We start from the raw sequence: 15,361 nt of genomic DNA, 5'->3' as shown, positions 1-15,361 counted from the left end.
TAATCCACAAAACAATCCCATGATGTAGGTATTATTACCTCCACTTAGCTTATGGGTTTTTTTTTAAAGTGGAAAATAGAATGGTGAATTTACTAATCCATGCAGCACTTGGCACGTTAGTACTATTTAATATATAATATCCTCTTCTTGTCTCTTGGAGCCCAATCTGAGTCTAAAGGACTGCTTACACAAAAGAGCTGGGAACTCTCACTGAACAAATAACTTTCTCTCCACTTAGCTTCAGCTGACATCGGGTTCATCCAAGGCAAGCTTTCAGAAAAAGGCCATGGCCCCAAAGGTTCTGAGCCCCTAGAAGTCAGGAAACACAGACATAGAAAACAAAACATAGTATTGCTCCAGAAAGGAAAGATTTGCTTGCTCCATCTGACTCAGATTCCCTGAGCCTAGAAGAACAAGCAGCCCTTCTGGGGGCCCTGCAGAAGTCCTAAGAGGTCAGGGTCAGCCTGGTTACGACTAGGTCTTGGCACCTTGCAGAATGTCGAGGATGGTGGTGGGAAGTTTGAGACTGTCATGAGAAAGACTGAAGTCTACAGGGACTCCAGACTACAGATTTTACTAAGTCAGGATGACACTGGCAGGGAGGGAGCCAGGGAGGGGGGGCTCCACGCATGCATGTCGCATACATGCATGCATGCATACATGCATGCATGCATCCATCAGACTGTCACGAGAAAGACTTTACAAGGACTCCAGACTACAGATTTTAGTAAGTCGGGCTGACACCTGCCGGGAGGGAGCCAGGGAGGCGGGGCTCCATGCATCCTCGCAGCTATCCATCTCCTCCTCCTTCCAGGAAGGCTGGCAGGGCCGTGGCCCTCCACCTCCTCGCAGGGATGCTAAGGCTTGGGATACCCGAGCTCAGTCCCGCAGGGCACCTAGAAATGGGCCCTTGCCACTTTAAATGACTCAGGAAGTGAAAAGAGGTCGTCTGACGGTGAAGGGAAAGTGGAACCGGGGCGGCGCGGGGCCAGCCGCAGCGGCAGCGGCCACGATCTAGCCGGGCAGGCGGGAGGCCGAGCTGCGCGCGCGGGGCGCGGGGGCCGACGGGGCGCGCGGGGCGGCCGCACCGGAAGTGAGCGGCGGGGGCGGAAACCCAGCGCTGCGTCGCTCGTCGCAGGCCGAGCGGGCGGAAGTCTTGCGCTCGGGGCTCCGTCCGGGGCTGCCGCGGGCCCCGAAGGCCGTGCTTTTGAGTCGCGGCAGCGGCGGCAGCGAGTGCGAACCCGCCCGGTCGGGTGTCGATTCCCCAAGAGGACGGAAGCCGGGAGCGGGTAGCGAGGTCGTGTGGAGGCCGCCGCGAGGCCCGGGAAGGCGGCGCGCTCGCGTTCCTCCCCTCCCCGCCCCCCCCCCCCCCCCCAGGCCTCGGCCGGGATCCCGGCGCCCACATGGCCTCCGGAGTGGGCGCGGCCTCGGAGGAGCTGCCTCACGACGGCACGTGTGACGAGTGCGAGCCCGACGAGGCTCCCGGGGCCGAGGAAGTGTGCCGGGAATGCGGCTTCTGCTACTGCCACCGCCACGCCGAGGCGCACAAGCAGAAGTTCCTCTCTCACCACCTGGCCGAGTACGTCCATGGCGCCCCGGCCTGGACCTCGCGGGCCCCCGGGGAGGTTGCGGGGAAGGAAGACCTCGAGGCCCAGGGGGAGCCCGACAGGGAGATAGAGAGTGAGGCCGGGGAAGAAGAGAGCGAGTCTGAGGGAGACAGTGAGTCGGAAGAAGAGAGCGAGACGGAGGAAGAGAGCGAAGAGGAGAGCGACGAGGAGAGCGAAGAAGACAGCGAGGAAGAAATGGAGGACGAGCAGGAAAGCGAAGCCGAGGAAGACAACCAAGAGGGAGAATCAGAGGCCGAAGGGGAAACTGAGGCCGAAAGCGAATTTGACCCCGAAATAGAAATGGAAGCAGAGAGAGTGGCCAAGAGGAAGTGTCCGGACCATGGGCTCGATTTGAGCACCTATTGCCAGGAGGATAGGCAGCTCATCTGTGTCCTGTGTCCAGTCATTGGGGCCCACCAGGGCCACCAGCTCTCCACCCTAGATGAAGCCTTCGAAGAGCTAAGAGTAAGTATCTGGCAACCTGAGCTGAGGTCTAGGAGTCAGACACCTGGGTTTCAACTCACATACCCTTAGCTTGGGTCCAGATTCATGTTCACCATGTCCATCAAAAGCTAGGCTACTCATCTGGTTGGGATCAATGTTCATTTATTCTTTTGGTTGGACCCCTTTGACAATCACGTGAAAGTTTTGGACTCTGATCTGAGCCAACAGAGTACACACAGAACCTAGAGTATAATTTCTGTGCAAGCATCTGAACTTTGGATATCCAGCTAAAGCATTCCTTGAAGTCTTCACCCCACTTGAGTTAGTTTCCACATGAGCGCTATTGCTAAGACGGGCCTTGACTCAGGGATCTTGATAAAAAGTCTCTTCCTCAAAGACAGGGAAAGGTATGATTTTTGCTAAACGAATTCAAACAGGTACCTCTGGAGTGAAGACTTCCTAAAGTGGGGATTTTGATAATGACTGGCTGTGTGCCTTGAGTTGCTTTTAGATTTTTCATGTTTGAAACTTGGTAGGAAAGGAGGGTTAAGAGAGAAAAGGCCAAGTGGTATGGTGGTTCTCATGCTTTGCCTCTGGCTTCGTCTATTCTGGACTTGGCTAGTCCCCTAGAACTTGCTTGACAAGTAGCAGACATAAATTATTTTTTTAAATAAATGCGTTTGTAAGTGATTTGCTCTTCTATAAATGTTTACAGTAAGTAAGAGAAGTTTTTGGTGTTAACCTGGTCAAGGAAAGTTTATGTGATCTGTTCATTAAGTAATGAATATTAGTGAATGTTGTCATAGTAGGATGACTTTCACTTCTCTAAGCAACCATACAATTGCTGGTATTGGAATAACAGATACTACAATGAATCCCTTGTATTGATATTTTCACTTTGTTATTCTTTTTGTTTTTCTTCTAATTTTGGAAATACACATTCAAAACCAAGTACCAGTGGCTTATGCCTCTAATCCTAGATTATTAGGAGGCTGAGATCTGAGGATTGCGGTTCAAAGCCCACCCAAGCAGAAAACTTGTGAGACTCTTCCTCCAGTTCAACACCAAAAAGCCCAAAATGGAGCTGTGGCTCAAGTAGTAGAGTGCTAGCCTTGAGCAAAGCAGCTTTAGAGAAAGCATCCAGGTCCTGAGTTGAAGCCCCAGGACTGGTGTGAGCACACACCAGACAGACAGACACACACACAAAACCCTACATCCAGAAAGTATGTAAAAAACATGGACTGACAATTATAAAATAAATGCTGATGTAACCTCCATTCAGATCAAGAAATAAAGCTTAATTGGCAGTATTATCCCTTGCACACCCTTTTCCAGTTATAACCATCTCTCTTCCCCATAGATAATCATTATCATGACTTCTTGTCTGAGAGATTTTTGCTTATCTTTATACTTCATAGTACACATAATGTATGCATCCCTAAACTTTCCTGAACTTGACACTATTGGATTCATAATTTTTAAATCATGCATTTTCTTTGGTTTAGCCTCTTTTTAAAAACATTTTTGATATTGGTCCTTTGGCTGTGGTTTATTTTTACTGCTATATTGTATTCTGTTTTGTGGATATCCCACAGATACTCTGTTATAGATGAAAATTTGATTTGTTCTCAGGTTCTGGAGTTTCTGGCTGTTAAAAATAACATACAAACATTTCAGGGCATGTTTTCTGGTACATGTACCTATAGTTAAGTGGAATGTAAAAATAGGAGTGAAATTATTGTATTGCATATTATGAATTTCTTCAATAGTGTTAGATATTGCCAACTGTTTTTCGAAGTGGTTGTACCAGTTGTTCACATCATGAAGAGTAGGAGAGTTCTTGTTGCTCTGTGTCTTCACCACTGTTTGCTGTTACAGTACTTTTAATTTTTGTCACTCTTGTTATGTATTGTATTAGTGTCTTACTGTGATTTTAATTTTCACCGCTCTAGTGACTAAGTACCTTTTATATTTCCTCTTGTGAAGTATTGTTAGGTCTTTGGTTCATTTTTCTGTTTAGGTTGTCACTTTTTCTTATTAAGTTTTGCAATTTTTAAAAATATATTTGCTTCTGATTTCTTGGTGTTTATGTGGGTTTTAAGTATTTTCTACTTCTTAAACAATATTAGAAATTATGCCTTAAGTAGAAGTTCTTAGTTTTAATGTGACAAAATTTCATGCATCGGAAGTAGTGACTCCATTTCCTTTTTACCCCATACAGATAACCAGTTCTCTCAGCATTTATTACTATGTCACCTGTGATCTCTCCAGTGCCTATATGTGCAGGATTGTGGTTTTTGCCCTTCTATTCTGCAATGTTAATCTTGTAATATGTTTCTGTGCAAGCAACATGCTTTCTCAGTTGGGTGCTAGTGGCTCACTTTTGTAAACCTAGCTACTCAGGAGATTGAGATCTGAGGATTGAGATAAAAAGCTAGTTCGTGCAGAAAAGTCCCCATGAGACTTCAGAAGTGAAGCTATGGCTCAAAGTGGTAGAGGCACTATCATTGAGCAAAAGAGCTCAGGGACATTGCCCTGGCCTGAGTTCAAGTTTCACGGCCAGAAAAAAAAAAAAAAGTGCTTTCTTATAACACATAGTAGAGCAGATACTGTTTCTTTTATAAGAGTATTTCTAGCCAGGTTTTGGAGGCTCATGCCTGTAATCCTAGTCAGGAGTTTGAGAATTGAGAATTGTGGTTTGAAGCCAGCCTGGGCAGGAAAATCCATGAGATACTTACCTCCAGTAAACTACTCAGAAAAAGCCAGAAGTGATGTTGTGGCTCAAGTGGTAGAGCGTTAGCCTTGAGCAAAAGAAGTTCAGGGACAGCACTCAGGCCCAGAGTTCACGCCCTAGGACCTGGAAAAAAAAATGTTTCTGCCAGTCTGATTCTTACATTTCTTAGAATCATTCTATAGAAAGCATTTACATGAAAATTTTAAGGTATATTTTGGGCATTGTACTGAATTTTTAAATTCATAGAATTCATACCATTACAATAGACATCAGATCTATTTATTTAGGCTTTCTTATTTCTGCACAATAAAATTTTATTCTGAAAAATTCTATATATCATTGTGAAATTTACTTTTAGATACTTTATGATTTCATAGTTTTATAAAATGTTTTACATATTTGTTTTTTGATTGTATAGAGGAATGATCTGCTAAATTCTCTTACATATTCTAATAACTCATTTGTAGATTCAGTCTACATAAGTGATGTATTTATCTGGGAAGAGGAGCAAATCTTTTTTCTAACCTTGTACTTGTTATTTGCTTTTTCTTGATTGGATAAGACCTTTAGTATAATGCTGCATACAAGTCATAGTGGATATTTTAGGCTTTTCCTAAGCTTTGAATAATTTACCACATTTCACAAATAAGGGATATGTTTTATAGCCTTTATTTATTTGGTTGTACTAGCAGGTTTGAACTCAGGATCTTCTATTTGCTTGGCAAATGCTCTATCACTTGAGTCACTCTAGTAACCTTTTTTGTATTGATTACTTTCAAGATAAGATCTTAATTTATGTTTTGAGGTTAGAGTCTGCTTATTTTGATCCAGTAAAGATTTCAACTTGAAGGGAGTTTCATTGAAATCTAATTTCAGGTTTCCTCTGGTTTAAAATGTTGTGAGTATAGTGTACCTTGCTGTTGGCAAGAAAGTGTTTTGGATTATTAAAAGTGACTCAGTGTGCTGATAACCAAGAGAACATCATTGTACTGCATTCATTCATTTGTTCAGCAAGTATTGAGCCCAAGCTGAGGGTAGGTGGTTTCTAGTCACCGTGAATAGAACAGTGAAGAAAACAGAAGTCCTTGTAAGTTCTCCTGGAGCTTACATTTTAATAGAGAGAAATAGAGAATAAATAAGCAAATAAACATATAATAACCTAGGTGTCAGTGGCTCAACCTGTAATCCTTATGCTACTCAGGTGGCTGAGATCTGAGGATCTGCAGTCAGCTCAAGCAGACAAATCTACAAGATGCTTACTTCCAAATAACTAGCAAAAAGCTAGAAGTGGAGATGTTCAATCTGTAGAGTGCCAGCCATGAGTGAAAAAGTCATTGACAGCGCAAGGCCCTCAGTTCAAGCCCCAATAACACACATACACAAACACATGTATTAAAGATTTACAAAATTAAGCAAACTATTGGGATTAGAAAGAAGACAAGAAGTACCCTAGCTCTGCAACTTTTTGGCCTTGGAAAAGTTTTGTTACCACTTGATCATGTTTCCATATTTTCAAAATGGATGGTATTATAAGAAATGGAATAAAGGCAAGATGTCAATGTTTCATGCCTATAATCCTGGTTACATGGGAGTCTTAGATAAAGAAGATTTCAGATCGGGGCCAGCCTGAGCAGGAAAATCCATGAAACTCCCATCTCAGCAGAAGAAGTTGGATGTGGTGGCACGTGGGTATCATCCTTGCTATAATGGGAAGCCTAATTTGTGTATTGTGGTCCAGGCACATGCCTCTCTCCCTTGCCTCAAACCTAAATAGCATAGTAAAGGATTGAAGTTATGGCTCAGTGGTAGAGTACTTGCCTAGTATTGTAGTCCTTGACTTCAAACCCTGGTATCTGCCCTAAAAAAGAAATGAAATAGAATTTTTGTGAAAATAAAATGGCTTAGTGATTACTTAGTTGATACTCTAACAGTACTTAACACATTGTTAGTACTCTGTTGTTTTTATATTTAGTATGAAGAGTCTGATTAGATAAGCTTAGAATTGAGAATTTATACAGTTTTTGTTTCACTATTCCAAGACCAACCCAGTCTGTAATGCCTGGTATAGGTGGTAGAAGGCCGAGTTGTTGCCAGGGTCTACTAACAGATAAAAGGGACTGGTCTCAACACTTAGTTATTAAAGCTTTTTTGTTTTTGTTTTTTAATGCTGTTCTCTGCCTTTTCTCCTATACTGCAATCCAACATCATTGGAGTTGGTCTCTGGAGGGTTTTGTGGGTTCAGAATTGATTTGAGCCTGGGCTCTAGATTTACCATAGAAAAGTAATTACACAGCAAATTTAAGGCCTTTCATCTGGGTCATGACTTCTCATTGCAATATATGGGTTTCTTTTGCTCTAATTCTTGGCCTTGAGACTGGGTCATTTGGTCTGATAATGGATCTTTATCTGGTTTTATCTGATAATGGATTTTTATCTTGTTTTTTTTTAAAGATTTATTCATATGAAAGTATGTTGTCAAAGGGATTTATATTCAGACTTACAATTACTGACTTTTTGTTGACTAGTAAAAGTACAGTTCGGTATAATCAGTATTCTTGACAAATAGTTCATAAGATTATTTTGAATATAATCTGCTATAGGGGAAATACTTTTTAATTGTTACTTTATGCACACTCCTGTACCCCTTCATATAACTCAAGAATTCAGTTTACTTGTCTGCATATGTCACTTATGTTCTATTTTGGTTTCTTAAAAAAAGTACTAAATTGATTGTGTGACACATTATGGTCATATACAATGGTTTAAAACACTTATATAGTTCACCTAAAAGAAAAGTTCTAGTCTTGCTGGCAGCATGGCTCAAGTGGTAGAGTATCTGCCTAACATGCATGAGGTCTTGAGTTCAAATTCCATTACCATTAAAGTTATTATCTATAGCATTTTAGAAGTTCATAAAATGGCCATTCTATGTATAGATATATTTACAGAGAAGAATTTTTGTTTAAATGATACTTGAAATAACTACATGCAGAGGGGGGTCAGGGAGGAGATACTTGCTGACATGATTGTGGAAAGATAGAAGCCTCTACTCAGAACAGCTGTGTGTGACTCTAGAAGAGCTAGCTGTAGAGGTATGCTACGGTGGCTCCATAGTAGTTGGTGACTCTGGCTCTTTAGCTAATACATAGCAGCTCTGGTAAGAAGATAGAAAGTGGAGTGTGCCATAATGTGTTCATATTTTTATTATTTTCTGAAAGGATATAAGACATATATCATGATGAAGAACATAAAGCATTCGTTACATAGTAGTTCTATATAAAGTTTGTTTATTTTATTTATTTTTGCTTGTCTGGGCTTAAATTCAGGGCTTGGGTGCTGATCCTGAGCCTTTTTGTGCTCAAGGCTAGTGCTCTACCATTGAACCTCACCACCAGTCACAGCTTTTCTGAGTAGTTAATTGGAGATAAGACTTTTTCTGCTGGGGCTGGCTTCAAACTGTGATCCTAAGATCTCAGCCTCTTGAGTAGCTAGGATTACAGGCATGGGCCACCAGCACCTAGCTTATTTGTTTTGAATAAATAATAATTAATTGAGGTAAAAGGGAGGCTTGTATTATCAGTTGGATCTACCCCTAAATGTTCCTCTGAAAAGGCTATGATAGGCATGCAGTTTTGAGATACCCAATCTTCAAAATGAACTTTCTTAACCTGTACTGTCCTGATGAAAAGGACAGTGCCCTAGTTTTCTGGAGTCAGCCCTCTTAGAGAGAGTAGAATTGTTTATTGGATGGTGATATTTACTATGAAAACAGTAAGTCTTGGTAATGAAGTGAGTACTTGGCTGCATATTGAAGTCTTTACCTCAATTGACTTTGAAGTTTATGAAGGTGAGTCCTGGTTCTTATACCTCCCACCCAATGTCATGGTAATTCAGTCATTATCTCTGAATCTTGGGTTTCTTAACATGGATGTAATAATTTTCTCCTGAATGGGTTGTGGTAAGGAGAAGCAGGATCATAGATGTAAAAAGTTTATTAGCACAGTGCTTGAAATATAAGTAGCCCTCAGCAATTGGTGATTCTTATTCAGATTACTGGTTGAGAGCCATCTAAGGTTCTATTCTGAGTTCAATTCCAGACAAGTTAGTCTGGCAGCAGTTGATGTTCTGGACACCAAGTTATCTTTGGGGTGAAAACTGTTCAGCCCCCTCTCCTTCTGTTCCTTCTGTCTGCTTTAATCTGTCGAGTTGATAGGCTGGTGAAAATTAGTCTTCAGAGAAGAGGCTTCTGTATATTTTAGTGTCCTGCTGGTGTCTTATGCATTAGCTAACCAAAACACAGCTGGTAAGTCTAATTTTAGGTTCCACAAGTCTAGTTGTCTTGTTTAGATTTTGTTTTACATTATGAACTATGGTATATTTTTATAGAAGCCAAGGGACTGTGGGGCAACTTACTCTTATATTTCTGGTTAGAAAACAACCTCTAGTAGGCAGTCATGGAGAGAGATATAAGGGCAAATCCATATAGTTCTCCCATTCTCTTTTCTGCACTTTGGGCCTTGTGAACCTGTATTAACTGGTAGATTCTGATCTACTAGTTTTGTGTGTAAGTAATTAAAAATGCTAACCTTTGTCTGAGGGTAATAAAATTAATAGAGACTAGGAATTTTTGGTCTGTTGTTAAATTTTCAGACTCTTTGAGATAAGAAGATCCTGTCATTTATTGAGTTGTTTGAGGCCAGGTACTCTGTGTGTGTGTGTGTGTGTGTGTGTGATTTCATTTGATCCTCAGTACAATTCAGTATTAAGTTTCAAAACCAATATCAAAGGGGTTGGGTTTTGCTGAGGGTCACCCAGCAAGTAAGTAGAAGTATTGGGATTTGAATTTAGGTCTGACATCAAAGCAGTCTTTCTATCATACCATTTTACTTGTACTCTTAATTATTTCCACTCACATTTAAGCTTTGTGAGTTGCACTAACATATCTTCTGACACTTATTCTCTATTAAGGTATTTTAAAAATAAGTATTTCAAAATATTCCTGCACAAAGTATTCCTATTTCTCTGAAGAATTCTTCCTAGACTGTCTATAGACTAGTTTTTTTTGTTATTTTGTTTTGTTTTTTGGTCAGTTGTAGGGATTAGGGTTTGAACTCAGGGCATGAGCTTTTTCACTCAAGGCTAGTACCCTACCACTTTGAACCACAGCGCTACTTCTGGTTTTCTGGTGGTTAATTGGAGATAAGAGTCTTATGGACTTTCCTGCCTGGACTGGCTTTGAACTGTGATCCTCAGATCTCAGCCTCCTGAGTAGCTAGGATTACAGGTGTGAGCCACCAGTACCCACATTACAGACTAGTTTTATAATAAACAAATGGCTTTTTTCAATTCTATTCAGCACTTCTCTAGCCTAGAACTTGATATTTATTACTCACTCTATACTTAACAATGATAATAGCAATGTTAACTAAAATTTAATGAGAAAAAATTAAATTTGCTACCTTCTGTGCTATAAACTTTCTGTACATTATTTCATTTAGTTTTTACACAGTCTTGAGGTAGAATATTAAGATATAAATTATTTGAAGTTAATGGAAGTTACTTTTTATCTTCATTCAATATATATTTAATGAAAGGTTGAAATTAATCAAGAGGAATATTCTTGACAATATGGAACCTAACATTGTTCTTTCAACAAAACAATAGTAAGCAAGTTAAATAATAAATAATATTTCAAATAATGGTAGAGGCTGTAAATAAACAAGCTAAGGAGGGAGATAGGGAGTGACTATGAAGAAGGAATGAGAGGAAGATTGTTCAAGCATATTAGAAGGACTGTTTTGAGATAATGACCTGGCTGTTAGAGATACCAGCATAGAGATATAGGGACATAGTAGTTCAAGTGGGTAGAGTAATGAGTGTCAAAGCCCTAAAATGAGATGAACTTAACAACATAGTAGATAGTACCTCCTGGAAATAACAACTGAGAGCAAGGTTGGGAGGTATTGAGGAATAGCTGAGGTCAAGTTACAAGTATGCCATGATATGGATTTTGGATTTTGAGTGGCCTTACACCAATTAAACAAGACAATGAATGATCTGATTTGTATTTCCTAGGACCTCACAAAGTGTCTTTGTGGTGACTGGACAATAGAATAGCAAGATTGGGAGTAGTACTGGTATTTGCTGTCCTTGAGGAGTAATGGAAATAGTGAAGAACAGTTGGTTATGGCATATATTTTACTTTGATTCAAAAGACCTGATAGTTTTCTCAGACCTAAGAATGATTTTGGTCTTGAGCAAGGTTGCCGGCATAGGGACTGGGTTTGAGTTGGCAATTGAAGTAATATGAAGAAGTTGGTAAAATCTTTCATTTGTGAGGTGGTGCTATTAAAATGTAGTTGTATTTCCTTTGCCAAAATGATTTTATTCTTTATGAAGATATCTATATTCTATCCTCAGGTCCTTTCCCACTCTGAACCTCCTGCCTCAACCTCCCAACTAACTGTTGAGATTATAGGCATGCATCACTATGCCTAGCTTGAGCTGATGTTTTTGTTTTTATTTTTGAGTCATGGTCTCAATACAAGGCCAGTGGGATAGGGAAAAACAAGCAAAACTACAAACAACCAGTATTATTCTGCACTCAGCATTTTTTTATTCTTTATTTTTATAAAATTCATTATTTAGGAGCCAGTTTAGGGTATTTATGTGGCTTACATTTACTTTCCTGTTAACTCATGAGTTTTCTTTTGTTATTACTGATATTAGACTAGAATGATGTATAAAAACAAAGTGACTGGTTGTCAAGAAAAGCTTCCTGTACTAATGCTTCTTTAGGGTAGTAACATCCTACATATTTTATTGCCCAGGGCCCATTTTCAAAGGATATTTACAATTGAATAAATTATTTCCTGTTTGGGGGTAGCTGGAATAACATTTTTTAGTTTGGGTCTGTTCTTGGGGCTTGAACTCAGGGCCTGCCTGAGCACTGTCTCTAAGCTTCTTTTGCCCAAGGCTGGTACTCTACCACTCCACAGACACAGTTCCACTTCTGGCTTTTTGGTGGTTAATTGGAGATAAGAATCTCACAGATTTTCCTGTCCAGGCTGGTTTCAAACCATGATTTTTAGATCTCAGTCTCCTGAGTTGCTAGGATTACAGCCATGAGCCATTAGTGCCTGGTTTTATTACAGATATCTTATGCCCTTTTGAAGAAAGATACTCTTACTTTCTTGATATTCTAGAATATGGAACTGTTGAAATAGGAAACTTAGAAAACATTTGAGAGTTGCTCCTCAGAGTAGGGACTTCAGTTGTCTACAAGGTAGGTAGGTAACATAAATGAGAAAAGCAAGACTATGTAACTGGAAAGAAAGAGAGAGGGAATGAGAGCTTGTTTTGTATAGAATGGGTAACTTCCATCTAATCAGCTGATTTCTGCTATGTGGGAATGTGAGCTTATCCTTCAAATTTTCAAAAAATAAACTAAAATATTTATTATGGTATCATATCTCCTGGTTTTTGAATGTTGGCAGCTCATTTAAAATTCCCAGTGTGATGTGTGGGATAACACTAGAAGCAAAAGAAAAGAGTTCTATAGGCTGTAGACTGAATTTGTAGCTTGTAACCTGGCTAGTTGTCTTCATGTAGATAGAGAGGAATAGAAACACGCACGCGCGCGCACACACACACACACACACACACACACACACACACACACACACACACACACACACACACACACACACACACGGTGGGGTGATAAGAAGAACTAAGCATACCACAATAGTTAGTGCATATTAAGTAGGAAAGTTGAGCTTTTTAGGCAGTCTGAGGAAAGGTAATGGCTATCTAGAAAATATCATGTGCATTGGAAGTTTTGTATATATTTGAGGATTTCAACCCATCTGAAATCTACAGAATACCAGATAAAGAACCCTCTGTCAGACTTGATGACTCATATTTGCAATATAAACAACCCCCACCTCCCTGCCCCCAGTATTCATAGGTAGGCAGACCGGTAGGAAAAGATATTTGAGCAGGAAGCCTAAGTTCTTTCCTACATCTGTTTTTCACTCTGCTTATCTTTCTGCCTGACTTTTTTTATTCTAAATCCTAGTTATGAAAGTAATGAGTTCATTGAACTAAATTTAAAATCTTTCTACTGTTATCTTTAATACTAGTTCCAGCAGTGATTGCTGATAGCTTTTGTAGTCTTTTACGTACATTATATATATATATATAATATATATATAATATATATATATATACACACACACACACACACATATCTCACCTATGGGAAATATGTACTATATGTACCATTTTGCAAGATTTAAAAAAAATCTACAATATATCTTGACATATATCAAGCTATATACAAATGTACTTTTTGTGTCATATTCCAGTCTGTTAATTCTATATTCATCCTACTATTGATAAATGCTTAGGGCATTTCCAGTTTTTCAGTATTATAAATAGTGTTATAAGTAGTATACATTTGCTTTTGACACATGTCTTTTTAGGCTGTAATAAATGAATGGAGTTTGAGTTAGCAGTCTCATGCTTGCGAGTCATACTTTCTACCACTAACCAACACTTTGAGCTCTTTGTTGAATCTGGTTATTTTGAGGAAGGTCTTTGTTTTTTCTATGGGTGTATGCCTGGGGTGTGATTCTCTTATTTTATAGCTGGGGTGACAGGAATATGCAATTGCACCCAATTTCTTCTATAAATACATAGTTTTTTTTAAACCAGTTTTGCTAGAGCTGCTTGGAATCATAATTCTGTTAATCTCAGCCTCTTGAATAGTTTGAATTATATATATGAGTCACCATGCCTGAGTCCTAGAGTTTCTTTATTTTATTTTATTTTTTTACATCACACAATATTTATTAGCATTCATTAGTAATAAAAGGGGGGAGTACAGTTTTCTGTGCCCATATATGCATACAGTATATCTTGATCAGATTGAGCCCTCCATCATTCCTCATCACCAATTTTCCCAGAACAATCTCAACGAGCTTCCAAATTCTATTTTTACCCAAGTACATAAAAGATTTTGACCACATTCACCCTCTGTTTTGATTTCTTTTCTTTATTTTATTTTATTATTATTATTATCTTTAAGTAGTTGTACACCAAGTTCCCATTCTACAAAACAGTATATGAGTACAAAGTATCTGACAACATTGTCACCCATCTCTCCTAACCATCCCTTCTCTCACTTTTTTCTTTAGTTGAGATTAGGTGATTACATAAATTTCACATATTTCACAGTATTGTGGAATAGTGATACTTAGTTAAAGTCACAAACCATTTTAACCTTCACAAAGCGAATTGTCATCATCATGGTCTATACAGTTTGTGAATTCTATGAGCTTTGACAATACAAGTTATTTTTTCCACATCAGGTGATGTTTACATTTCTTTCCTTTTGCTTAGTGTGGGCTGTTCCCACTTATTCTGTTCCTCCTCCTGGCTTCCCTCCATTGTGTTCATATATCTACCATGTATATGGTCAAGAACATGGAGTCACTTAGCAATGATATGTCAAAATGGGTGGCTGTCCTTTGTTTCTTGAGTCTTGTTACTTTGTCATATCTTCTTGTATTTTGGCTTTAGCATCCACATATCAGGGAGACCATGTGCCGTTTGTCTCTTTGTTCTTGGCTTACTTCACTTAAAATAATCTGCTCTAGTTCCATCCATTTCCCTGCAAATGTCATTATTTTGTCCTTTCTTATGGCTGCATAATATTTCATTGTATATAGGTACCACAATTTTTTGATCCACTCATCAGTAGTGGGTTCTAGAGTTTCTTAAGAGGAAACTAGATTTACTAGGTATGTGATTTCAAAATAGCATTTACATTTTATGTTTTCATTAGCAAGTAACATATTAAAATCCCAAATTCCTCAAGGCATTTGTTAATACTTGGTATTATCATGTTAAATTGTTTTTTCAGTCTGATGGGTAAGGAATGACTTTTTTTAAAAAAATGTATTAGTTATTTTACACTTTTATTATGTTCCTATCCTTTGCTAGGGTTTTTTTTGGGGGGGGGAAGGGATTATTTGACTTTTTTGTTCTGATTTATAGGAATTACATATGTATTTTTTTTCATGTCCTTGTGTGTGTATCTGTATGTATGCCAATCCTGGGCCTTGAACTCAGGGCCTGGGTGCTGTCTCTGAGCTGTTTTGCTCAAGGATAGAACTCTTACCACTTGAGTCACATCTCTACATCTAGATTTGGGGTGGTTAATTGGAGGTAAGTATCTCATGGACTTTCCTGTCCCAACTAGCTTTGAACCTCAATCCTCAAGATTGCAGCCTCCTAAGTAGTTAGGATTACAGGCATGTGCCACTAGCGCCTAGCTCACATATATTCTTTTTTTTTTTTGGGGGGGGGGTTCCGGTCGTGGGGACTAAACTTTGGGCCTGGGCACTGTCCCTCAGCTCTTCAGCTCAAGGCTAGTGCTCTACCACTTGAGCCACAGTGCCACTTCCAACTTTTTTCTTTTTGCTTATGTGGTGCTGAGGAATTGAACCCAGGGCCTTATGCATGCAAGGCAAGGGCTCTACCACTGAGCCACCTTCCCAGCCCATATTCT

General features: G+C 39.5%; 1 protein-coding gene across 1 annotated transcript in view; it reads left to right on the top strand.

The window, feature by feature from the left end:
* The first annotated feature begins 1,091 nt into the window (after nt 1-1,091).
* Trim44 (tripartite motif containing 44) overlaps nt 1,092-15,361 on the top strand; it is a 97,803-nt gene continuing 83,533 nt past the window's right edge. Inside the window, exon 1 of the mRNA XM_042691345.1 lies at nt 1,092-2,072. Coding sequence (XP_042547279.1) covers nt 1,404-2,072 — 669 coding nt within the window. The 5' untranslated portion in view covers nt 1,092-1,403. The remainder of the gene's footprint in view (nt 2,073-15,361) is intronic.

This window comes from Dipodomys spectabilis, unplaced genomic scaffold (genome assembly GCF_019054845.1).
Source record: "Dipodomys spectabilis isolate Male_0828 unplaced genomic scaffold, ASM1905484v1 ptg000145l, whole genome shotgun sequence".
Lineage (NCBI taxonomy): Eukaryota > Metazoa > Chordata > Mammalia > Rodentia > Heteromyidae > Dipodomys > Dipodomys spectabilis.
The sequence above is the reverse complement of the archived record's forward strand: the minus strand, read 5'-3'. Positions and strand labels throughout refer to the sequence as shown.